Source organism: Zootoca vivipara, chromosome 7, assembly GCF_965207765.1.
Source record: "Zootoca vivipara chromosome 7, rZooViv2.hap1.1, whole genome shotgun sequence".
NCBI lineage: Eukaryota > Metazoa > Chordata > Lepidosauria > Squamata > Lacertidae > Zootoca > Zootoca vivipara.
This window is the reverse complement of record NC_142590.1, coordinates 10,144,068-10,171,214: the sequence shown is the minus strand read 5'-3', so window position 1 is coordinate 10,171,214 and position 27,147 is coordinate 10,144,068. Positions and strand designations below refer to the sequence as shown.

The window sequence follows — 27,147 nt, the reverse complement described above, 5'->3', positions numbered from 1 at the left end:
TCAGATTTCCCCCCCAGATAAGGGCAGGGAAGAGTAATACCTAACTTGAGCTTCTCAAACCAATACATGAACCAAAACACAGCCACTCTTTGAAATTCACAGTTCTCTGGATTCTTGCCTTGACACTCTCCAACATGTACAAAGGTGCATATATTAGGGAAAGTGTACTTAAAAAGGCGTATTATTAGTGAAAACAACATACAAATGCATTAGGAAAAACTGCTTGACAAAATGTGTATATTAGTCAGAGCAACAAACAAAAATATATGAGAAATTCTCACCAAAAAGCTAACAAATGTTCATGAAGATTTTTTTTAAACAACAACAACCCACAAATTGCTGCAGAAATGTGAAGAAGTCACTATTAAGATTGGAAAAAATGAGAAACCCAAATAGACAGGTTCACCCATCCCTACGTGAGAATAAGTTTCTGAATAAGCAACATGTTCACCAACTTTAGCTCTAATTTACCGAAAGTGCTTCAAAGGGGTTTGATAGGCAAGAGGGCTGGGCTGCAGAGCAAGGAGCCAAGGCATCGATCTGAGTGTTCTATATTTAGTCACATTATTAGCCATATTCTTACCTGTACAATATGGCCCAGCAGAGTCTAAGCCAAACCCATTAGGACATTGGTTGCTTTGGTCTCCTGTGGATGAAGGAAGCAAAAGGATTAGATTGACACACACACACACACAAAAAACGATGGACATCAGATTTTTCTTTTCCAAAGTTCTTCAAATGTTCACTGGGTGCTTTGGTTGGAAAGTTTTCCGTTTATTGTAATTATATAATTGATGGCGAGGTCTATAAATGATGTAAGTAGATGAATATTCAAAATTGAATAAACGTTTATGCAGAAATGTACTGCCCTCAATAAGATTATGTTGCTTTTATGTACAACAATGAAAAAAAATCCATCTAAAATAAAAAAAATTGCATTCAAGATGACAGTAAGGGAAGAACCAAAGTAAATATCCTTCCTTTCTAAAGCACTTCAGGAAAGGCAACTCATCTCAGATTCATTTACAGTGGTACCACAGTTTACGAACTTTATCCGTTCCTGAAGTCCATTCTTAAACCGAATCCGTTCTTAAACGGAGGCGCGCTTTCCCTAATGAGGCCTCCCACCACCGGTACCCTTACACCGTTCGGATTCCGTTCTTAGACCGGGGTAAAGTTCGCAAACTGGGACACTACTTCTTGTTTTGCGGAGTTCATAAACCTAATAGTTCGTAAACAGGACTGTTCTTAAACTGAGGTACCACTGTATTTGTATCTAGTCACCAGACCATCAAAATAAGTGTGTGTGTGTGTGTAGGCAACACTAATAAAAGTTAATGGACCCAAATGAAACTACATAAACAAAGCTAAAATGCCACATTTTCCTGGCAACTCGTAAGCCCCCTTTAAAAAGATGTCCCTGTTTTAACAAATATTAAAAATATTTTAAAAAGAATTTATACACATCTGAATTTATGTAAAAACTAAAAGTTATGGATCACCCTGATAAGGTGCAGCATTCTCTCTGAATAATTTCCTGTCTCATCAGTTATTGCAGACAGTAATTGTGCAGTTTTCACAGTTGCATTTTTATCTTGTTCATCCATTAGATAAATTACTGACTCATGATTAGACCTCTACCTATTTCTCCCTAAATTTGTCCCAAGTATTGTTCTATCAGTGCATTATACAATGCATTGTATAGAATATTATGTACAAGGTCTGCAACCCAATTTAGACTACTTAGAATATGGCATGTTTTTACCATATTCATTCTGAAACGTTTAACAGCATCAGATATAATTATTATTATTATTATTATTATTATTATTATTATTATTATTATTATTTATACCCCACCCATCTGGCTGGGTTTTCCCAGCCACTCTGGGCAGCCTCCAACAAAATAGTAAAATACAATGGTCTGTTAAACACTAAAAGCTTCCCTAAACAGGGCTGCCTTCAGATGTCTTCTAAAAGTCTGGTAGATGTTTTTCTCTTTGACATCTGGTGGGAGGGCATTCCACAGGGCAGGTGCCACTACCAAGAAGGCCCTCTGCCTGGTTCCCTGTAACTTGACTTTTCGCAATGAGGGAACCGCCAGAAGGCCCTCGGCGCTGGACCTCAATGTTTGGGCAGAACAATGGGGGTGGATACGCTCCTTCAAGTATACTGGACCGAGGCCATTTAGGGCTTTAAAGGTCAGCACCAACACTTTGAATTGCTCTCGGAAATGTACTGGGAGCCAATGTAGATCTTTAACTGGCCTTCGATAAACATCATCCTTTACTTAAAAGGCATCTCATTTCTACCAAGCCCTGCATGCCCCATTTTCCCCAGCAATACCTTTTGTAATGGAAGCACGGATTTTAAAAGTTAGAGCTTCTTCGAGTACATTGTATTCTGTTTCAACAGAGGAGGCTTGGAGGGTTTCCACCAGGAAGGGCATCCTTCCGCGATTCGGGTCGTAGGTAATGGTATGGTTCCAAGTGTATGGGACGCTAACTCCATCTATGGTGAAGAGTCGTGTAGAGTAAGCATAGAGCTGACCAGGGCCTGTCTGAATATAATCTTCTGTATAATCCTGAAACGAACATCACACAACTCCAGATTAAGGAGACATTAAGGAGAAACTTTGCCATTCTCCATGGCCATACCGAACATGCAGGAATGGAGACAATCCTCCACAGTTTTTAAAAAAGTTTTTTTTTAAAAAAAAATGGTATTTATTGGTTTAAAATACAAAAATAAACATAAAAGATCATTTACAGCAAAAGCAAAGAAAAAAGAAAGAAAATAAAGGATGAAAAAATACACCGTATTTTTCGCCCCATAAGACGCACCTTTTCCCTCCCAAAAAGGAAGGGGGAAAGTCCATGCGTCCTATGGAGCGAATGCAAGAGCCAGAGTCCTGCCAGAGCCCGTGCAAGAGCCACGCCTGGGACAATTAAAGAAAGCAAAATATTTTTTTTCTTGTTTTCCTCCTCTAAAAACTAGGTGTGTCCTATGGTCAGGTGTGTCCTATGGAGCGAAAAATATGGTATACAAAAAGAAAATACATTACCATCAAATAACAATTAAATTAAAAATTGTGAATGTAAAACTTCCAATTGTTCTCATTATACTGTTTATACTGTCACTGTTTTCTCACACAGCTTTATGTTATTTCATATTATTTTCATATATTCCAAAAAGATACCTGTTACACGTTTTTACTTACAGGTACCATTCAAGTTCTGCTAGTAGTATTTGTACAATATAGTCTTAAATATTCCTTAAATATTCTCCACTCTGCATATGTTTTGATTTGAAACTCCTCTAACTCTTCCTGACAGTTTTGCTAATTGCAGGTACTCTATCATAAGAGTCTGCCACACTGTTATTGTTGGTGATGTTTCATTTTTCCAGTTTCTCGCCACATATTCTAGCTGCCGTGGTTGCATACATGAACAATGGTCTCATATATTTTTTAAAAATTCTGTTGGTAATATACCTAATAGAAAAATCTCTGGTCTTTTTTAAAAAGTAAATTTGAATAATTTCTTGAATTCATTGTATATATTGCTCCAAAATTCACGGATAACTACACAGGTCCACCACATATGATAGTATGATCCTATATCCTTTTTGCATCCCCAGCAAGTTTGTGACCTGCCTTTGTGCAATCATCCACAATTTTGAAAAATGCTGGATTGCTATAATGGAACTACATTTCCCTTCCATTCCTCCAGCTTGAAAGGAGCATAAGTGGAACCCAGAGTGGAAGAAAGCACATGGAATAAATATCAAAACTGGAGAGGGACCTGTTGGAATGTAACGTAAATGTGCTGTCTAAAATGTATAAGATATTATTGGAATGGGAGACAAAGGATGAGCAAGTAAAATCCTCAATGATAAATTGGGCAATAGATATTGGTCATAATATAGACATGGAAGCATGGGAACGATTGTGGAATAGGGATATAAAATTTACAGCATGTTATGGTTTAAGAGAAAATTATATGAAAATGATATATCAATAGTATCTAACAGTAAGTAAACCAGGGAAAATGTATAAAACTAAAATCAAATAAGTGTTGGAAATGCAAAGAGAAAGAAGGTTCTTTTTATCATATGTGGTGGTCTTGTAGTAGTTAAGGCTTACTGGGAAATGATATATAATGAAATGAAAAGGATGATTAAAATAATGTTCATTAAAAAAAACAACCAGAAGCTTTTCTCTTGGGAATTATAGGGAAAGAAGTACCTAAACTGTATAGAAACTTATTCACATATTCTTAGAAATATAGAAACTTATTCACATATTCACAGCGACTTACTTGCCCAAAAATGGAAAGAAGAATGTCACAGTACAGGAAGAATGGATACAAAAACATATGGAAAATGCAGAATGGCGAAACTTACCAGAAAAATAAGAAACCAAGATAACAAACTTTTTATAAAAGAATAGAAATGGTTTAGTGAATAAATTATACAGATAAATTATAAACCGATAAGAACATTGGCAGGATTATTGTAATGACCTGCAGTTTCATAAGAGTATATATATTTAAAGAAGATGAATAAATGAGCAAATTAAGTTAATTAGGATATGCAGAAGGTATTAAAAATAAATTTAAGGAACCGCAGAAAGAGGGGGAAGGAAGTCAAGTTTTGAAATGTAAAAATGATTGTAAAATCAGTGAAATGTATAAAACTGAAATGTGTGTGTGAGTGAGAGAGAGAGAGAGAGAGAGAGAGAGAGAGAGAGAGAAGAAAATATGTGGACTACAATAAGGAACTGAAATATTTTATTTTTTTCAGCTGTCACTTAGCGCTCATGTCACCAGCACTGGAGGATAAGACTGCTAAGAGCTGGTCACGTGTGTCCCATGCAGGAGAAGGGATTAACACATCCATTGGATGGATGTCTATCCAAAGCAAAAATAAAACTAACAATATAGTACAAAATACCCTGTTTCTCATATTTTAAGGCATCCCCATAAAATAAGCCATAGCAGGATTTTTAAGCATTCAAGGAATATAAGCCATACCCCGAAAATAAGACATAGTGATAGGAGCAGCAGCAATGCCGGCCGCGGCAGGAGGAGGAGGAAAAAAATGAGACATCCCTTGAAAATAAGCCATAGTGTGTTTTTTTGAGGAAAAAATAAATATAAGACGTGTCTTATAATATGAGAAACACGGTAGTAATCCAAAGAACTTCTGGGGACAATGAGCGGATGATGTGCCTACAGCCACAGGATGATATGAGGATGATAGTGGTATCAACGGACACACTACCGTTGTGATAGCCGAGTGTACTGGGGGAACCTATAGGCAGATAGTTTCAGTAGTGTATAGAGATGATTTACCTTTACATTAACATCAGGTGATGATTGCAACTGCAGCATGTGGCCACTGATGACAACATCCAAGAGTAAGGATCCATCTGAGTCCAAGCCACGGGCGACGTGAGTCATTCGTAAAATCTCCCCTGTGAATTTTAGTAAGAGTTCAAATGTGTGAACACTGGAGGGGGTGTCTGCCCTCATAAGAAACCTCAAGTCAGAAATTAATTAACAAAGAACCATTTAAATTTGCATTAACTATCTTAAAGCCAACTTTAAAGGGGACCGTTGACAGTGATCATTAGAAGAGTTGTAAGGCGTATTTTTTTTAAAAAAACCCTCCTATTTATCATTCAGCACTCACACCTTTAAAGGCCAAATATATGGTCCTCAAAGTAAAAGACGGACAGAAACGTCTTCCTGCAGCTCCTCCAGTTTGAACCAGGAAGCCAAAATACCGAAAATCCAACTACTGGTATGGCAAATTGTTCTAAGCAGAAGCTTTGGAAGTTATGCAAAATAGAAAGTTTTTTTTAACTAACCGGTAGCAAATTCCACTTGTGTCTCTCTCTTGAAAACTGCATCGGTGAGTGAAAAGCCATTCACTGCTTCTCCATTTTCTTTGGCTGTTGTCCAATAAATGGGACTCAGAATAGAAACTAGTGCTCTCATTGCTGGACCTTTAAGGGGGGGAAGCATTGTCATACACACAGCAGCAACGTTTTTCCTCATTTTGTATTACTTGCAATGTCACCTGACCTTTAATAAATTCTCTCTTATGTTACTGATTGCATTAAATATTTTAGGAAAATAGCAGAGCAAATAAGCCTATATTGGAGTCTGCGAAGAGTTTGGCGGTAAAAGCACAGCAGCCTGAATCTGCTTGCCAGCTCTCTTATCTAGCACTCTTGCTAGCCATAATCCTCTTTCAAATGGTGTGCAAGCTCATAGGTTCATTGCTCTCCTCTCTGGAGTAAGTTATATGCCTTCTCAGTCATGTGGCACTTGTTCCATGGTTGCACAGAGACGGAAGAGGCTTGTAAGGCTATGTCAAAGGAAAAGTTGAACAAAATAGGTGACGTTCAGAGGTAGCAAAGCAAAGCAAAACAAACAAGCAAACAAACAAACAAGAACTCCAATGTTGTCTCCTAGCCATGAAGAGCACGGGTCATCCTCACTGTTTGAGAGCCGGTATTTCAACCGAATAAAAACTGTGTTAAGTTTGATAAACCTAAGGAACATTTCTCAACTATTAAAGAAACAGATGTACATACCGAGACTCCGTGGGATATTCGTAATCTTGGCTTGTATTCGTCTAGTGTCCAGATCTGGGCTGTCGATTATAGTGGCATTCAGGAAAGCGATTCCAAACTCAATATCATTAATATTTCCAATGACACTTCCTCTAGCCCGTGGAGGTCCACCTATTGCCAAGGAAGTCAAAAGTGGGGGGGAGGGGGGGAATGGCCATCTGTAACATCTATTACTTCGTAACATTTCGAAAAATCAAATCAAATGTGAGTATTATTATCCAAGTGCTGATGTTAAGCCACACTGCCCCCTCTGTTTTAAAAAAACTAAAGACATAAGATGTTACAGCCCAACTAAATAATGATGTTAGTAGACATCTACCAGGCCACGTATTCCCGGAGGAAAAGGCAGGGGCTTTTCATGAGACATTGAGTCCTCAGAGGAAAAGGCAACTGTTGTTTAGCACTGATGCCAATGGTAACGCAACAAAGTATGGCAGGAAAGGAAACAGAATAAACTCCTGGAGGAATTCAGGCAGGCTCTGCGAAATTATTTGGTTAGGACTTGGGCCAGAACACCAAAGTATATTAATCTTACTGACATGTAAAACTTCTCTGTGTTCTGGTGCCACATTTTAAGGAAACAACAACTGAAATATATATATACCAAGTGCTGCTAATAAGAGAGACACCTGTGTTTGTAAAAGTTTGTTTTTCAAAACATTTCTACCCGTTTTCTACATGTGTGTGCACTTTCAGGTAGGGAAACAAGACAAGTACTTGTAACTTCCCTCGGATTACGCAGCATTCTGAGCAACCGTCCAAAGTTTTTAGGTTCCTTTCGGTGAAGCAGTAATAAGAAACGGTTGGATTCCTTTGCAAATATTGGCCTGATAGTTTGAGCAGACAATTTTCAAATTGTTCCCTGAGTCTATCTGAACATATATTAAGTTGGTTCATTAGGCCCAGTGACAGGTGGCAACTCTCCAAGTTGTGAGCTAAGAGAAGCAACTAACTGACTGCTTCCAATATTCCACTACTACTCCCCCCCAAAAGGGGGTGTGTGAAGATCAGGAATAAAAGTTCAAATGCTCGTAATAGCAGGAGGTGCTATATCAGCACAGGCGGTCAGCTAGACTACTGCTGAAATGCCCTCAATGTTACTGAGATTGGGGGGGGGGGGAATTTGAGCTCTTCTAGGGTCAGCTCCAGATACCATTTTATTGCACATTAAATGACACTTTGAACTCATTGGGGTGGTCACACGAGAACCTGCTTTCAGTACTGTTTGTGCTTGAAAATGTTTTGGAGTGGTCACACTGTTTCATTTCCAACCTGTAACTTCCTGCTGAAATCCCCAATCTTTTCATACCACAAATTTCAAAAGTTCTGGTTTATTTTCATTCTGTTATTGTTGTGCCAACCCAACCCTGGGCAGCAAGAATGTGGCAGGACTGGGGAAGCTCATGGTACAACAAACTAAAGCAGAATAACCCCCCCCCCCATGTACTATTATTTTGTCAAGGAGCACATGCAACGTAAGACACAGGAGAATGTTGAACAAATTTCATAGGGCCAAATGAAATTTGTCTTAATGGCACTGGACAGGGGAGTGATAAAACTGGGACACAGCAGGCACGGAGGTAGAACTTAATATTTTCCTCCCTCACTGTGATCCAGAGGCGAATCCCTCCCTCTGATGGCAACCCTCCATTTGTTCCCGTGAGGATACCTCCTAGTGCAAAATCTGGTTTCAGGGACATTCAGAAAGGATTAAATTTCTCCTGCATTGCTGCTGTGATTCCACAACATGATCAGCAACTCCTGCTCGCTGACAGTATCATCATTTAAAACAAACAAACAAACAAACAAACCTGCCCATTAAATACAAACTCATTTAACATCATGTTCAGTTTGGCCCTCAGCCTAGAACAAAAACTGATGTAGAACCTTTTTGGAAGTTTCATTTTATGTACTGGGATTCTGAAAACACTTTTGTTCAGGCAGAAAATAAGGTGCCCAGTGTCCAGAATGTTACATTTGTTTGTTTCTCAGCATTTGAGACACACTCTGTCTTGAGTCTGCCTACTTACCTGGACAAGCTTGAACATTACACCTGGATATCTGAGAGTCATCTCCCGGACAAGGTCGCCCACTGTTAGATGGGGATGGATTATTGCACAGCCGTGATCGGGTCTGCTCTCCTCCTCCACAAGAAGCAGAACATGCACTCCAAGGCTGCCATGGGCCCCAGTTTCCATCCACTGTAAACCAATGCAGAAGACAAGAATTAATACTGTTTCGGTAAAGTTTCTCGTGTGTGTACAAACGTTATGTGCTAACTGAAATGCGAGCAACCATAGGATAAAACGGGAGTGCTGCTTGCAACAGGAGTCCAAGGAAGGGGGTAGGAAGGGGGAGAGGTTGAGAAATGGGGTGAATGGTACGACAGCTACACACAGACCAGGGAATAATCATGGAAGCTAGTCACAGACCATTCCCTCCCACCCAAAAAGGTACTCTTTATTACATCAAAGTCAACCACTCTCATCTCTTGCCTAGCATAGGTAAAGGTAAAAGGACCCTTGGATGGTTAAGTCCAGTCAAAGGCAACTATGGGGTTGCAGCGCTCATCTTGCTTTCAGGCCAAGGGACCCAGCATTTGTCCACAGACAGCTTTCCGGGTCATGTGCCCAGCAGGACTAAACCGCTTCTGGCGCGACGGTACATCGTAACAGTGTTCTCCTTTTCCACCAGCCAGGAACCATAATTAGGAGAAAACCCAGGGGATAAAGGTAGGGAGGCAGCTTCAGATGACAAGTGAGAAAAGGGTTCAGAACCCCTGCCCATGCTCCTTTAAATGGCACCCAACCCCCATTTTAGATGTGTCTGACGGCAGATCTGCATTTGAAAACACAGGTGCAATGAAGTCTCATGTAGTTTAGGCCTAAAAGAACAGACAACTGCTGGCCCATTGGCAGAGCAGGTGTTTAGGGAAGCTTTTAATGTTTAACAGACTATTGTATTTTAATATTATGTTGGAAGTCGCCCAGAGTGGCTGGGGAAACCCAGCCAGATGGGCGGGGTACAAATAATAAATTATTATTATTATTATTATTATTATTATTATTATATTATTCCCATTTCAAAACCATCAGGCTTGCTGGTAGATACATGTTTTTCATAAGCAACAAGCCTCTTGGAAACAGGACCTTCTCTCTCTCTATATATATATATATAGATAGATATATACTGTTTTGCAATTTAAAATACTCATTTTTACATCCTTAAGATATCAGTGGCTTCCCTCCTCCTCTTTCCATGGTTCATTTTACATATCCTAAATCCCTACATATTTTACAAAAAAACCTATACCATTCAGTATTCCATTATTGCATCCGCCACAGCTTTTTTACACTGCTGAATTTATCTTAATGCTCCCAATGTTTTCAGCTGTACGCAGTTATTTCCTATATATTCAATAAACGTTTTCAAATTTTCTCTAAACGTATATTCTTCTTGTTCTCTTATTCTATATGTCTAGTCTGCAAGCTGTGCATATTCTGTCAACTTAAGTTACCATTCTTCTTTGGTTGGGACCTCGCTCATTTTCCATTTTGGGGCAGCAGTTGTTGCATAAATAAATAACCTCTTTTGATACATGGGGGTTTCAGTCTGAATTATCCCCAACAGAAAGGACTCTGGGTCATAGCTGCCAAGTTATCCCTTTTTTAAGGGAATTTCCCTTATGCTGAATAGGCTTCCTCACGAGAAAAGGGAAAACTTGGCAGCTATGCTCTGGGTGGTTTTCTTTGGAAAGTACTTTTGAACATTTTTTTCAATTCATTATGGATCATTTCCCAATACTCTTTTACCCTTTTACAAGTCCCCCTTATATGAAAGAACAATCCCTCCACCTCTTTGCATCTCCAGCACTTACCTGATTCAGTCTTATACATCTTAGCAACTCTTCCTTCCCAGTGTCTTTGGGGTATTTCTAATAACAACAGCATAGGCATAATGCATTCTTTGTTACTTCAACATTTTCACAGAATCATAGAGTCGGAAGGGTCCCTGAAGATTATCTCACCAAGCCTGTAATCTTGGCGTTATCAGCACAACACTCTTACCAAGTGAGCTATGAAATCGGGATTTTGCTTTGCATATGTATGTAACGTATTTTTCTGTGTATAACATGGAGGGGGGAATTGCCCACAGTTGCTGAGCGTTGGGGGGGGGGATTGCCCAGACTTGTTCAGCTTTTGGGGGGCTCACCCGCAGGACCACCACAGCCAATCACACACATATTGACGAAGCCACCAGTCGTCTGCATGCTTGCAGAAAGCAAGTGCCAATCGCCCGCCAAATTGCCACAGCAGCCAGTTGCCAGCGGACCTTCATGCACCCACCAATCACCAGCAAAAACGCCGCTGACACTCCGGCTAGCGGCAGCCCCCAATCGCCCGCCCAACCTCTCCACTATCCGTGTATAAGACGACCCCACATTTTTAGCATAATTTCTTAAAGAAATAACCTCGTCTTATAAACAAAAAAATATGGTAATAACCATGTACACGCTAAGGTTACTCACCAGGACAAACCTCTATATTGCACCTCTGTATCTGGGTATCAGCACCGGCGCAGGCCCTTCCCCCGTTGAGCGGACGAGGGTTGTCGCAAGTCCGGTACCTTCTCAACTGGCCACTGTTACACGTTCGGCTGCAAGTACCCCAGTTGCTCCAAGGGCCCCAGTTACCATGCACTGCAGAAACAAAACATTTTTGTAACAGCAATATTGAAAGAGATGAAAGCCATTGTGCAGTCCAAAATAATCATTTTAGTTGACGCTGAGGAAAGTTTATGTGTTTCTAGAATTCACACTGTCTCTAGAATAGTAGAGAAGAGCTCTTTCGGGAGCTCCCTCTGCATCAAAGGCTGGGAGATTTATGCTTTCTTTCATTTATCCTTTATTAGGCATATCAAACCACACATTATCACATAAAATTTATATACAGATTATATAAAATACAGACTCAGTTGAGCAAGGCTTATCCCAGTCAGTTCCTTAACTCCAGGAAGAGTATAGATATATATAAATACTACACCAAACACTGCCACACCACCTACCAATTAAGGAGCACTAACTCTCTTTGTAATGGCCCAGCCTTTCTGCATGGACAGCACTCAAAAATTCAGCTACGGCTGTAGTAATTTGATCATCCCTGTCCGATAGTAGGACCTGAACGGTTGGTAGTTTGGAAATCAGCCAATTGAGTTGCAAGGCCTCTAATAGTTGTCTTCTGGCATGAGTTCCAAATTCACAGGAAAAGAAAATATGCTCCAAAGTATCAGGTTCCTGTTTACTACATTTGCAGAGACGCTCTGATTCTGGGAGACCCAAATATCTTCCTCTCACCATCATCGAGGGGAACATATTAAATCTGGCCAGCATAAACAGCCTACACAGTTCGTGGTTTTTCAAATTTGTCATGTATCCCTTTTGAAAATCTCTGCACAGAGGGAGATTTAAATGGAGAGGAGAACAGGTGTTGTGCTTTGCAACCTCAAGCATGGAGAGAACACTTTTTCCTATAAGAGTCTTCCTAATAATTTCCCAGATGTCTTTGGGATCAGAATTTTCAAAGTCAACTAAGTTAAGCCCTATCGAATTCAATTTTCTCCTACAAATCAATGATAGATTGTAAATTATATTATCACTTAAAAGATCATACAGGAGAGAGTTAGGGGATAGGGCTCTGTAATGCAGGAAGATCCAATATTTCATGGTCCTCAGCCATGCTCTTGCTGATAAAGACAATATTCCCAGCTCGCAGCATATTGATTCATATTTTACAGAACTTGCGAGTCCTAGTAATGACCTCAGAAGGGATGCATGGAATTTATCCAGCATCTTAAGGTCACCTGAAATCCACAGTGGGGTGCCATATAAAAGTTGGGCACAAAGTTTCATGTCAACTACTTGCAGTACTGCTGGAATGTATCTGTTTCCTTCAGGAGAAAAGCAATAAGATTTGATATGGTGGGCTGTCCCTTTAACCTTAGCTATTGCCGCACAGATGTGTGTGTTCCAGTTCATATTATTTTTAAATACAATCCCCAGATAATTAAAATGCTTCACTTCCTGTATTAGATGTCCATTGATTATATAGTTTTTTGGGTTCCCTCTTTTTGTAAACTGCATAATTTTGGTCTTGTCATAATTGATTTTTAAATTATTAAGGGAGCAGAAGTTTGAAAAGCTCTTAAGTAATTTTTTAATACCCAAAGAAGAAAGTGAGATAATTGCTGCATCATCTGCATATAATAATAAAAAAAGTGGGATATTGTTTAAATAAGGAATATGAGAGGTTACATTCTGAAGAAATAATGGTAAATCAGATAAGAATAGATTGAATAGAGTGGGTGCCAGGACACAGCCTTGCCTAACTCCTCGATTGTTGAAGATTGGACCTGCAAGTCTACCATCTTTTGAAACTTTAACATATATTTGGTTATTAGAGTGCAAATTTTGTATTAGTGTCAGTAGATGTGGATCTATACCAAGGTGCTCCAGTTTGGTCCACAGTTTGTTACGATCGACCGAATCGAAAGCGCTTTTTAAATCTACAAATGCCACAAAGAGTCTTCGCTTGTTTTTTATGGCATATTTATCTACAAGATGACTTAACACTAAACATTGATCAAGTGTTGAGGAGCCTGCCTTAAAACCAGCTTGTTCCTTACCAGGCAGACCTTTGGTTAGCATCCATTGTTCCAGTTTAATAAGCAGGGATTTAGCATAGATTTTGCTTATGCATGGTAACAAACTAATAGGTCTATAGTTCTCTTGACAGTTCCTATCACCTTTTTTAAAGATCGGCACCACTATTGAGTTATTCCACGATTTTGGTACAAGGCCTGAATGATAAATAGAGTTAAAAAGCGGGACAAGATTAATGGCCCACCATTCCACATTTAGTCTCAGCAAGTCTATTGAGATGCCGTCCATACCCGGGGATTTTCCCTGTTTAAACGAAAGAATTATCCTTTTCATCTCCTCTTCAGTAATTTGAAATTGTATGGTTCTTGCCGCAGGGGACTTAAAATTCTTCTTTGTAAAAGCTTGAGGATCATAAAAAACAGAGCTAAAATACGTAACCCAAGCTTCATCCCTTATATTGGGGAAATCAGTAGTAGTTTTTATTGAGAGAAGTGACCAGAAGGTTTTAGAATCTTTAATTTCTAGTGCAGCCACAATTTTGGACCATTTGGCTTGTGCAGACATGAATTTTTTTTCTAGGAGCATATTCTTAAAAGCATTTTTCATTTCAAAGTAGATCTTCCAAAGATCTTGGGAGTTGGTAACAGAAGCTTCTTTTAGGCAAGTTCTAAGTTCTTTCTTATGGTTGATACAATCTTTATCAAACCAGTTATACTTGTTTGAAGGTTTGTTGCTGAGTTGAAGATTTAAAAAAGAAGAGAATAATTCCTGTATAGTATTATAATAGTAATCATTGTCTGCCAAAGGCATCAGATTTTGGTTGGCCAAAGGTTCAAAAATAACTGGGTTATTTTCAAATACTGCTAATAGATCCTCCCTATTTTTATCTCCTATATAAATTCTTTTCGCATAGATAGTCTTGTCGGCACTAATAGGAGGACAGGTATCATTGTTTCTGGGATTTCTGTACATCTCTAAAACAATTGGAAAGTGGTCACTCTCTGAGCGGGTTACAACTGTAAAAGAGGAAACTTCATCTAAGATTTCAACAGAAACTAGAGAATAATCGATTACACTCCTGCCCCTTTTGGAGCAGAAGGTAAATTCTCCTGGGATATCAGGCCATATTGAACCATTCAAAAATGTAAGATTAAATTCCAAAACCAATTGTAAAAGTTTCCCTCCGGCTTTATTAATAATATTATCTTTCGAATTTCTCCCTAATCTCAGTGGAAGTGGAGAATCTTCGGCTAAAGTTGAGACATAGCGTTTATAGAGAACTGTATTGTCTGATCCAATTCGAGCATTGGTGTCTCCCATTATAATCAGGGGGACATTGGGGAATTTACTGCGTATTAAATACAGCTCTTCTGAGACTGTATTCCAACCAGAATCTGATTTAGCTTCCGACTCTATGGGAGGGAAATATATATTTAGAAGAAAGATTTCTTTATGTGCATTAAACAATGATAACAGTTGAGCATACTGTCCAATATTTCTGATATAATTAAATTTAAGGTTAGAAGACTGTTTAATACCACAGATCAGACCGGCTTTGGGGCGTCCATTCCTTGAGATTTTGGTAGCAAGTAAATTATAAGTGGTAAAATTTGGAATTTCTAAAGGTTTGAGGGACCAAGTTTCCTGCAAGAAGATTATATCATGTAGAGTAAGAAAATTTATAAAATCAGAATCAGCTAATTTACACAAAAGTCCGGCTACATTCCAAGACATAATTGAAAAGGTTTGGAGAGATCTTTGATTAGGGGATACTAATGGTCAATCCGATAAGGGGAGCACATTTCCATTAAATTTGTTTACATCGCCAGAAGGATTATCTATCGGGTCTTCAGCAATAATATCTGAGGACATATTCAGCTTACTCACATTAGAAGAGAATGGATTAATACAATTGGATACCTGCATGTCCGTGATAGGCACTTTATGTGAGGTACCCAGTTCGGACTCATTAAGTTCTCTCATTTTATCCCAGGCTAATGAAGTAGCTATATTTGCCTCGGAGGGAAGTTGTATGGAGGTTGAGGCTTGGGGAGAGCTTTTCACCTCCGGTTTGTTGGAGAGTGGATTCATCTCTGCATCTACCTGCTGGCACAGAGGGGCAGATGGTTTTCCAACCCACAAATCTAGCTCGTGATGGTATAGATGAGGAGCAGATTTTGAGACACAGTCAGGCAGGTTTTGCTTAAGTGGCCCCAACTGATCTTTCGTTAGGGTTATAAGACAGGAGCACAGGGTATCAAGTTTGTGGAGTATTTCGTTCTGGGCTTCTTGAGGGAGAGCTTGGTAGGAGTATAATAAGTTGTTTTCAAAACTATCCAGGTCGTTTCCTTGATTCGTTGCGTGCATAGGGTCATAGGAGTCCATCTTTTGGTGTTCTTTGATGGTCAAGTTGGTCGGGTGATTAGAGTTTCCATCTGAAGGATTTATATCAATTATGGCAGGTTGGTCAATCTTGTATTGTGGGATTTTTAAAGGAGTTGCAAGATAAGGAAAAAGAGGTGTTGGAGACGCCTCATTTTTGAAATATCTTGATATTCTTACGCCACTTATCTTCAGGCGGTCTCTGCATTTGTACACTGTTTTTGCCAATCTCTGGTCTCGAAATGAGGCCACCACCCTAGCATAAAAGCCATCAAAATATAAATATTCGACGTGAACTAGGTCAGTAGGATTGATAAAAATACCTGGCATATATGCCTTTAAAAGGTTCCATAGGTGAGCTTTACGTTCCTCTTGTGATAGAAATCCTGGAGGCTTAGGGTATCTTGATAAAACAAGCTTGTCTTGAGACAGAACCAATTTCCAGTTATTATCTGAGGGAGTTTTCTTCTTGTAGAATTTGGGTTTGTCTGCAGATAAGACGTAGGCCCATGGATCTTGGATCAAGGGATCTTGCTTAGGATTTGGTGTATGTAGAGATACTGCGGAGTCCGAGAGTTCCAATGCATGGTCTGAGCAAGAGTTTAAGGTATTCTTTTGCTTGGGTGGCTTCTTCACTGGAGATGTCACAGAGTTCACTCTATTTGAGGGACTCTCAAGAAGTTTAAATAGCTTTTTAAAATCCATTTTTTTATATTTCATTGCCTTACCGTTTTTAACATTTTTGCTCTTCTTTACATTAGTGACTCTCCTTTTATGGACATTAGCCCTGCAGCTTCTTTTTGTCTTCTTTAGTAGTTTATTTTTGCAGAAGGGGGGCGGGGGGTTATTATTACTTACGGGTTCTGTGATCACACTGCCATATTTTTCCCAGAAAGTTTTGCAGGTATCTGTCACAATGGTAAGAGTTTTAGTACAAATACTGAGAAAGGATTTTATGTGTTCAATGTCCTCAGTTAAAAGCACAAGCCACTTAATAATTGATAGATCCTCTTCATTTGCCTCAGTGAGTTGAGGATTAGGATCTTTAGTTGTACTAACACTTCCCAAGGACAGTTCTGAGATTTGCTTTAACATTAATTCCTCGATTTTTTGGACTTGGAGTAATTCATGGGGTGTTCGGGATTTAGGGCTCACTTTCGGAGATGACTCAGCAGTTGTAACAATTGCCTTTGTCCCCTTGGTATAACTTCCCTCTGCGCAATCTTCTCTCTGCACAGCAGGTCCTTCGTTATGTTTGTTAGAAGGCTTGGCGAGGGAGGGGATAGAGTCTGGGTTCTGCCGTTTCCTTGTCACCCCCACTTTGCCCTTGCTTGGATAGCAAGAAGTTATTTTTGTTTGCACTTTCTTGGAAGTAGGTGTTTGCACTTTCTTGGAAGTAGGTGAAGACCTTGAGGTTTTACAACCACTCCGGGTCGATACCATTATTTTGCTTAGAATTGAAAAATCTAAAAAAGTCTTTAAAAGTCTCACTGCAATTCCTTAGCCGGATGATAATGGTAGGGAGTGCAGACAAGCATAGATAAAATAAAAGCAGCCACAAGATATGAGGCTTTCTTCTCCAATTAACGCTGAAGGCGACTCGTTAATTAACGCTGAACGCTTCTCTGACTCGTATCCAAATGAGAATCAGTAGTTTAAAACAACTTCCTTAAACTTTGACTCCTTTAAAACATTTAGGTTTAGGTAGGATGCATTAGGCTAAAAACTAAGCTAAAAGGTTAAAAAATAAGTCAAATTAAAACAGTATAAATCAGAGTAAAACAAACCAGGAAGGTCGGGAGCTGAAACCTTCAGAACCTCACGTAAGAAGAAAATCTCTCATCCCACCCCCTGAACTTATTTGCCTGTACTTTGGCAGGCTTTTTCCCTTCAGGAAGGGCTATGATGCAAGCAAATTTCATCCACTTCTGTCAAATGCAGGAAAGTTATAGCCATTTCTACTTCCCAATAGTAAAAGTGGGAGATGATTGAGCAGATCCCAAAGTTATTTATTCTGCATGTGGCCCACCTTTTGTACCTTGTGTACAGTGGTACCTCTACTTATGAATTTAATGCGTTCCAAACGCACATTTGTAAGTCGAAAAAATTTGTAAGTTGAATCCCATAGGAATGCATTGGGAGAAAAAATTCGTAAGTAGAAAAAAATCCTATCTAAACCACATCCAAGATGGCGGACGGAGCTCCATTTGTATGTAGAAACATTCGTAAGTAGAGTTATTCGTAAGTAGAGGTACCACTGTATTGTGATCTGGCTGCTGCCATCAACTCTATGTATGCTTTTCGTGTCTAGCTATATCACTATTTTCCTCCTCTCAATCTGGGGATATTGTAACATGACTTCGGGAGCCCTAAAAATGCATGTCTGCTCATCACAGGGAGGCTTGTAAGCATGTTCGTCTGAACATGCTTAGAACCTTCCCCCCCCCCTTTAGATCTTCCCACTCAATGCAGGAAAGTCCAGGATTGAGTGGGTGTGTACAGGAGCATTGGGGCAGGGCTGGTGCAGGCCAACCACATGCTCCTTATACAAATTGGGATATCCTATTAAGGTATACCTGAACAGGCCTACAGTGGGGATAGATTGCACTGTTGAAAAAGGTACAGAGTTCTGTGAATTGATAGCAACCACAGCAACCTGGGTTCTGGGAAGGAAATTCTTTTATCAACTAGCTTCTTGCTCCCGACAGCTGCACAAAGCCTTTCTTCCAAAGCACCACCCCAGTCTTTAAAATGCATCATATAATCCAGCTCTCAAGTACATTTAATTAAAGCGATGGAAAACCATTTCAGTTAGATTTTCCTGGTGGGTTAAAGTACTGGATGTAGGCAGTGGAGACTTCGGTGAGAAACAAGGTAAAGGACCCCTGGACGGTTAAGTCCAGTCAAAGGCGGCTATGGGGTTGGGGTGCTCATCTTCACTTTCAGGCCGAGGGAGCCGGCATTTGTCCGCAGACAGCCAGCGTGGTGTAGTGGTTAAGAGCGGTAGACTCGTAATCTGGGGAACTGGGTTTGCATCTCCGCTCCTCCACATGCAGCTGCTGGGTGACCTTGGGCTAGTCACACTTCTCTGAAGTCTCTCAGCCCCACTCATCTCATAGAGTGTTTGTTGTGGGGGAGGAAGGGAAAGGAGAATGTCTGCCGCTTTGAGACTCCTTCAGATAGTGATAAAGCGGGATATCAAATCCAAACTCCTCCTCCTCGTTTCCGGGTCTTGTGGCCAGCAGGACTAAACTGCTTCTGGCACAACGGAACACTGTGACGGAAGCCAGAGCGCATGGAAACGCCATTTACCTTCCCACCACAGGAGCTGGGACAGAACAATGGGAACTCACCCCGTCGCGGGGATTTGAACTGTCGACCTTCTGAACGGCAAGCCCAAGAGGCTCAGTGGTACAGACCACCTCGCCACCCGCATCTCCCCACAGCAAAACATTATAGCTATCAAGAACTATAACTTGAAAAGCCCTCTGTGGTAACCCCAAGTTTGTCTCGCTGCTCCAGACCCAAAAGGCACTTACTGGGACAAGGGTCACTATTGCAAAAGTCAACCTGCATGTCATTTCCTTCACACTTGTGTCCGCCGTACTGTGGGGGTGGGTCTGAGCAGTCTCTCGTTCTCTGTCGGGTGCCACCTCCACAAGACATGGTGCAGGCACTCCAGCTAGACCAGGAAGCCCACTTTCCATTCACTGGTTTGGAAAAAAAAGTTGTATTATTTTTTTAAGCACGCTTTCAAGCACAGCACTGAAATATGAGTTCTGTATGCAATCCAAACAACAACACAGGCATGCAAGAATGATGTAAGCCAGAGCAGAATCTCAACATGAAAGAGAAAAAATCCAAGCTACAGGTGGCAGGGATGTTGTTCGCAGGATCACCTGTAAATCAGGTTTCTGTGCGTGCATGCATATGTCTTTCACAGAGAAAGGAGGGCAAGGGCAAGGAGAACTGAACCCTTCCCTATTCTAAAAACTACCTTTCTCTTTACATTTTCATGAGACCCAGAAAACGACAATTCATTCTATATTTAACTTACCTGGACAGTCTCTCTTGCTGCAGACCTGCATCTGTGCATCAGGTCCTTCACAGTAGGTCCCATCGAACGATGGAGGAGGATTATTGCATAGCCGTAATCTGGTGTGGGTACCTTTGCCACACGTCTCACTGCAGGTCCCCCACGGTAGCCAAGAACCCCAGGCACCATTAACTAGAAAAAAAGGAAGGGTTACAATCCAAGCTGGAACTTCATTTTCTAATTAAACAACAACACCACGATTGGGTTGGAGCCAAAGGTTGCCTGGGTTGAAGGCCACCTGAACAACTGATCTTTCCTCTCCCCTCCACCCTAATTCAAAAAAGGACAGAACAGCAACACGGTAGCATAGAAAAGGGAATTTATTTGAAGTTTGGTTCATGTGCGCCACTTTTAACAGCCTCTCTGTATTCTCACCTGGGCAAGGCCTAATGTTGCACATGATTGGCTCCACGGCACTGCCATCACAAGGACTTCCACCATGTTGGGCCGGAGGGTTGCTGCAAGTTCTGGTCCTGGTCTTGTTGCCCTGTCCACAGGTTTTAGAGCACTCTTCCCAAGAGCCCCATTCTGACCAGTTGCCATCCACTAAAAAGAATATATATTGTGTTGCATATAAGTCCAGGCAAGGGGGTTGTAACAATCTCTTTATTCACAGCAGACAAGTAAAAGACAAAGACCAACTCCCAGCCTACTGCTATATATATGTAGCCAACTGGGCCAGCCTACAAACTCCAGGTGAAACTAATTTAACTAAAACAGTCACTCCTAGCCTTAACTCCTTCCTGGCTACTCTGCTCCTGTGCTGTGCCTGCTATTCAACACACAACATATTGCATGTGACATGTTAACATATGTTGGAAAATGCCTTAGACCTTGGGGTTTCTAGGATGAGCAAAACCTCATCAGCTTAAACTGGAGCCCTGGAATATGGCAAAACTGTGTGCTATTAAGCTTCTCAAGAACTCCCTCATGTTAAAATAAACAGAATGTAATGTTACTAAGGCTGTTAAATTTGCTAATTTGGAAGTAGATTCCACTAACACAAATGAGACTTAATTCCAAGTCATCGTGGGCAACAGAAGTGGCAACCTTGTAGAGGTTTTTGTGACTCACAGGGACTGCCCCCAAACAATTGCGTGGTAATTCTGTGCCTTTTAAAAGTAATTTATTGATCCATTACTCCCCCCCCCCCCGGCACTTTCTCTGTGATTATTTACCTTTCTTGGTCTTTCCTAAGTGTTCTTGGGTAATTTTCCGTGCTTTTTAATCTATTGGGGGCTTCTTAACACACACACACACACACACACACACACACACACACTCACACTCCTGAAGTGCCTCATTCTTCCTTCCCCTTTCCTTTCTTTCTGCTGTTTCCAAGTATACTTTTAATATTATTTTTATTTATGTCTTCTTAGTTGTTCAATTTATCCAAAGATCCCAGGGCGGTGCACATCATTAAGACCATAATTTACGCAGCATAATTTATAAAAAAAAAAAACATAATACACAGTGTAATGATAAAATAATAACAACAACCCCCACATACATTTAAAAGGCCATAGATTACTTAACAGCATTACTACTTAGCAGCTTGTGATGCCTTCAGCTGCTGATGATGATGAATGATGAATGATTATTGCCAAAGGCATCACAGCAACAAAAACAATGCAGCCAGCAGTTGTGAGTATTGTAATGAAAGAATTAAATTAAACCAGGGAAGAGACGTGGAAGACATTCAACACTACGTATTTGTTACGATGCCCTTTATATGCACCCCCTAGACAAAAATTCCTCGATTACATCCTCTGCTCTCTTTCCAGCCAAACTCCCCTTGAGCAAATCTCTATTTTACTGGCTGGCAATAATGCATTGATTACTGCATGGGTTGCAAAATTTGCCTTGGCTGCAAGTACGTTGAGAGCTAGGTACCAAGACAATTATCATAAGGGGGAGTGTGAGGCACGGAGTGCTTAACTTATGCAAGAGTGATTTTTGCATTTTTGTATGTTTTGCTGCTGCTGTTGTACAGTTTTAAATTAATTATTTGTATCCTACGCATTGTGACCAATTGTGACGGCTCATAGCTTTTAGCAATAAAGATTCACCTCACTTTGAACCAGGGAAGAGGAACCATGTTGGTCCATGACTACTGACTTCCATGTGGCCCTTGGTGAAAATCCAAATTTACCTGGGCACAGTTTGTTCTGACAGCTGCGCATTTCATGATCAGGCTCCTTACAGCGTCGTCCTCCATTTGCGGGGAGCGGATTGTTACACAGGCGGATCCTCTTCTGAACACCTTGACCACATGTTACACTGCACGGCTGCCAGTCAATCCAGTCAGAAAATCCTCCATGCACTGGAATAAAAAATATTCCATGTATATTATTATTATTATTATTATTATTATTATTATTATTATTATTTATTAATGTCATTGTTGTTGTTTAAATTTATATACTGCTCTATACATGGAGGTCTCGGGGCGGTTCACAGAAAAATATCTTAGTTGATATTCGTCTCATCATCAGACAAGTGTATTTTATTGCTTTCTGAATCTTAAAACCCCCTAAAAATTCAGATGATGATGATGGTGTTAGTTGTCTCAGCCATTGGTCTTTAGTTGATAGGCCCTGCCCCACAATTGGAGATGGACTTCACATAAGGAGAAATTACAACAGTGAATTATTGCTGTTTCTTTGTATTTTTTCTCAAAGGAGGAAGAGAAATAGAAAGATATGTTAGGGAAGAGAGAGAGAGAGAGATGAAAGAAAGAAAGAAAGAAAGAAAGAAAGAAAGAAAGAAAGAAAGAAAGAAAGAAAGAAAGAAAGAAAGAGTTAATGGCTTGCATATGCCTAAGACCAGGCATCCCCAAACTTCGGCCCTCCAGATGTTTTGGACTACAATTCCCATAATCCCTGGCCACTGGTCCTGTTAGCTAGGGATCATGGGAGTTGTAGGCCAAAACATCTGGAGGGCCGCAGTTTGGGGATGCCTGCCTAAGACCATTCCTTCTGCAAAGCCAAGAAGGTTCATAATAATAGGCCCAGTATATGAAAATAAGGAAGACCAATGGCCTATGTAGTGTCGCAATATTGCTACTTCTAGGGCAATGCTTCTCAATGGTCCTTCTCCTGGTCCTCTAGCAAGACCCAACATGCATTCGGATAGCATTATTGTACAGAACAAGGGAGATGCAAATAGAAAAGGTGTTCCCCCTCTTTGCTTCTTTGCTAAGGAGCATACAAACTTCTGAATCCCGCAGAGCTCCTCACCGGGGAGAACGAAAAGCTACCCTAGACTTCACACCCACCTTGGACAATGAGTGGAACTTTGACCAGGACAGATCCCATGAGGTTCCTAGCTACGCACTCGTATTCCGAAGTATCCTTCTTGTGTGCGACCGCAATAAGCAAGGAGCCATTAGTCAAGACGGTCATTCGGTCCTGACTAAGGAGAGGCCAGCCTTGACGAGACCATTCGATGGTCGGAGGAGGTTCTCCTTCTGCTTGGCAGTTCAGCATCACTGTGGTTCCAGCATCAACAATAGTCTCTACTGGCTCAATTGTAATAACAGGTGCACCTAAAATAAAAACAGAATGCTTCCAGGTTTGCTGATTTCCGCAACAAATCACTGACAAATCAAGGACCTGAAGGAGCGTCTCCACCGCCATCGTTCTGCCCGAACACTGAGGTCCAGCCCCAAGGGTCTTCTGGCGGTTCCCCCACTGTGAGAAGCGAAGTTACAGGGAACCAGGCAGAGGGCCTTTTGGTAGTGGTGCCCACGCTGTGGAACGCCCTCCCTTCACATGTCAAGGAAATAAACAACTATCTGACTTTTAGAAGGTATCTGAAGGCAGCCCTGTTTAGGGAAGTTTTTAATGTCTGATGTTTTATTATGTTTTTCATATTCTGTTGGGAGCCACCCAGAGTGGCTGGGGAAACCCAGCCAGATGGGTGGGTATAAATAAATTATTATTATTATTATTATTATCATTATTACTTCCCCTGTTCCCACCTCTCTGTGGTATGTTAAGTGGTAACTTGCAGCAACTGTTATCGGTCAAAGACAGTGGGATGCCTACATTGCCTATCCAGGCCAGTGGCCAGGCAGCAAGTCACATAGCCACCATACTGACCCTGGTGACATCACTTTCCACCAGGAATCATGGGGATTGTAACTCAACTCCCATGATCCTTGGTGGGAAAAGATGCTGCCACTCCCACTATGTTGACAACATGCTTTTTTCTTTTCTTTTTACAGCTTGGTCATTTGCTAAGGAAAAGAGACCCTGTCAGTGTCCCCCATCTTTGATGTAGTTCTTCCCCACCTGTTACCATGGCCTCCTATGTCAAGGTACCATTTTCCCCACGAAGGAGAGAATTGAGAGCAAACTTGAGGCAAAGAACATGTAGTTCCAGCTTCATTTGTGAAGCTCACTAGGTTGCCATGGCAAGTCACTACTTCTTAGGCAAACCAGCTTCGTTGCTAAGAGACTATGGGCCAATCTTACACTTAGTAGTGTGCAGCAAAAAAGCGCTTATTTTTCTTTAATTGCAGCTGAAGGGGAACCCTGATTATTATCAGGTTTGCAGCACGCGGACCAAGGAGATTTATCCCTCTTGCACTGTGCAACGCCACTGAATCATACCAGCCTCCTTTACCAATGAGACTTTGGGGCGGGGGGAGAGAAATATGCCATTTGGCCCTCTAACACTGTGTTGACTAAGGCAAAGATAGAGAATTCCATGGGTCAAAGAATTTGCCTAGTTTTAACTCAGGCATCCCCAAACTGTGGCCCTCCAGATGTTTTGGCCTACAACTCCCATGATCCCTAGCTAACAGGGCCAGCGGTTGAGGAAGATGGGAATTATAGTCCAAAACATCTGGAGGGCCGAAGTTTGGGGATGCCTGTTTTAACTCATGCAGCAGGTACGTCCAAGTGTAAAATTTAGAACTCTCAACACATATAGTATGAATATTCTCTTGTGGCTTACTGTGCAATGTCAGGGTTACGCGGTGTTCGACCACGCCAGCATCGTTTGTAGCTACACATGCATACTCCGCAGCATCTTCATTCTGAAAAAAAGTCAGCATGTTGACAGATGAGCAATCCAATAATTTTTATTTAGTGTTTATTTATAGTATGTTAAACCCAGTAATGGCTTAGAAATTGTATAATATATACGGAAACCAGCAGGGATTCAGTAGGATGGAAGTTAGTGGGGGTGGTAGTGACAGTAAAAGGTAAAGGCCCCCTGGAAGGTTAAGTCCAGTCAAAGGCGAATATGGGGTTGTGGCGCTCATCTTGCTTTCAGGCCAAGGGAGCCGGCGTTTGTCCACAGACAGTTTTCCAGGTCATGTGGCCAGCATGACTAAACCGCTTCTGGCGCAATGGAACAGCGTGATGGAAACCAGAGCCATTTACCTTCCCGTCACAGCGGTACCTATTTATCTACTTGCACTGGTGTGCTTTCGAACTGCTAGGTTGGCAGGAGCTGGGACAGAGCAACGGGAGCTCACCCCATCGCGGGGATTCAAACCGCCGACCTTCCGATCGACAAGAGGCTCAGTGGTTTAGACCACAGCGCCACCCACGTCCCGGTAGTGGCAGAGCAGTCTCCTGTGTGTAGGGTGGAAGGGGGCTGCATATTTAAGCAGTAGCACTGGGAAGTTAGCCCACTGCAGGTACTCTGCTGGCATCAAGCCTGTGGCCAGTAAAGTGTGCCACCCTTTGCCTGGCCTTGGCAACATCCTATATCTTCTGTGGCAAGGAGGGTGGCCTATTCAGATTTCTAGTGGCAAGAAGAAGGAAACCCCTCCTCCCATTGCTGTGTGCTTTATGGCTGAATCAGAAGTGCACCCCTTGACCTTTTTATGCCAAATTCCCGAGGGAGGCTCTAATGGGAGCAGTATGCTGGGAAATCCATGTGCCTATGTTTGTTGACTTAATGTGTCGGGTGTGACATCTGAGTCCCCCAGTGACAGCTGGACATGTGGACTGACTCAACTGAAAAGGCAATTTGAAAACTTTTATCTGCAATGTTATATCTGTGACATAGTCTCTTCCTTTACAGAGTTTTAACTGGTATTTTATCTAGTGTTTATAAGTCACCCTGGGAGGGTTTTGCCTTGAAGGATGGCACATAAATTCCTTAAATAAATGAGAGAATGGCGCAAGCTGTGTTGTGTGCGCCATGATATAATAGCTCAGGAGGCAGAGTAGTCCACGGCCACATACACATATAAAAACACACTGCAACTATATGTAATGCATGTGCGTCCCTCCCGTAGCTGCGCGCTCGGTGGAAGAGGACGACCATCCCAGATAGAAGGAGTGTACCGTTCTTCGGTCAAGGGTATACGATAGCTGCGCTCCCCTGCTAGAAGCTCCAAACAAGCTCAAGAACACACCTGCAGTCTGTGTTTAATTCACAGCCTCTTGGGTTGATAAGGAAGATAAATCAGATCTCTTTGAAAGAAGGGTGGGGCATTAACACGACTGACAAATCCTGTACAACTCATCAGTAGAAGAGGTCTCAGGAAAGACTTACAACTGTGCCATAGATAGCAAGGGATCCGTTGCTGAGTTGTCTGATCCGGTTGCTGATCTGAATGCCAGCTCCTTTTTTGCTCCACTGGATCACTGGAGGTGGATCTCCTCTGACTTCACAGTTGAGGATAGCATTGCCACCCAAGGGCTCAATCCGACTGGAATGATAATCTCCCATGAAGACTGGAGGTTCTGGAAAATAGTTCAAAAGTTAACAGTGTATAAAATAAGGGTGGAAATGAGAACCGAAGCCAATATATCGAGGGAACTCAACATGAATTTAAAGCAGCAAAAATGCAGATGTTAAAACTTCAAAATACGGTAAAAATGGAATGAAACTGAATCTAGTTTTGTGAATGTGGAGCCCCTTCAGCTGTTTTTGTGTTCAGTAATTTTGACTGCAGAAAATTCACCTAGTTTAAAATGTATGCTTAATCCAGATTCAGCTTTAAATTAGAAGGAGGTTTCATCTGCAACTGTTGATACGAGTCAGGCACCTAATTTTCATAAGTTAGACAGTCCATGTCCATTCGTTCCCCTTACCACCCATGAAGCTGCTTTTAGATGGAGTGTGAAATGATTCCCAAACTTACCAGCAATACATACCTTTAACATACACAAATCCAAGAGCCTTGATAGAACCAACTACGTTTTCTGCCGTACACACATAGGTTCCCGAGTCCTCTTTTGACACTCTTTCAATAACAAGTTGGCTAAGTCCATTCACACCATCATATTGTGCTAGCAGAACAAGAAGACAAAAAGAAGAAAAAGAAAACCAGCAAAATCTAAAGGCTCAACAAAACACATATTTTACATGCATAGCTTGGGGGTGTTCATTATGCCTATA

At 41.2% G+C, this 27,147-nt stretch overlaps 1 protein-coding gene across 2 annotated transcripts in view; it reads right to left on the bottom strand.

The window, feature by feature from the left end:
- The window catches only part of HMCN1 (hemicentin 1), a 275,559-nt gene that overhangs the window by 19,179 nt on the left and 229,233 nt on the right, over window positions 1-27,147 (bottom strand). For both annotated transcript variants that reach the window (XM_060276655.2, XM_060276656.2), the window contains exons 84-98: window positions 26,904-27,038; window positions 26,299-26,489; window positions 24,742-24,823; window positions 23,057-23,326; window positions 21,932-22,102; window positions 20,155-20,325; window positions 19,741-19,911; window positions 19,223-19,393; window positions 11,172-11,342; window positions 8,674-8,844; window positions 6,605-6,754; window positions 5,873-6,010; window positions 5,355-5,476; window positions 2,347-2,584; window positions 584-646 (exon numbers count right to left, since the gene is read on the bottom strand). In XM_060276655.2, the coding sequence (XP_060132638.2) occupies window positions 584-646; window positions 2,347-2,584; window positions 5,355-5,476; window positions 5,873-6,010; window positions 6,605-6,754; window positions 8,674-8,844; window positions 11,172-11,342; window positions 19,223-19,393; window positions 19,741-19,911; window positions 20,155-20,325; window positions 21,932-22,102; window positions 23,057-23,326; window positions 24,742-24,823; window positions 26,299-26,489; window positions 26,904-27,038 (2,415 nt within the window). The remainder of the gene's footprint in view (window positions 1-583; window positions 647-2,346; window positions 2,585-5,354; window positions 5,477-5,872; window positions 6,011-6,604; window positions 6,755-8,673; window positions 8,845-11,171; window positions 11,343-19,222; window positions 19,394-19,740; window positions 19,912-20,154; window positions 20,326-21,931; window positions 22,103-23,056; window positions 23,327-24,741; window positions 24,824-26,298; window positions 26,490-26,903; window positions 27,039-27,147) is intronic.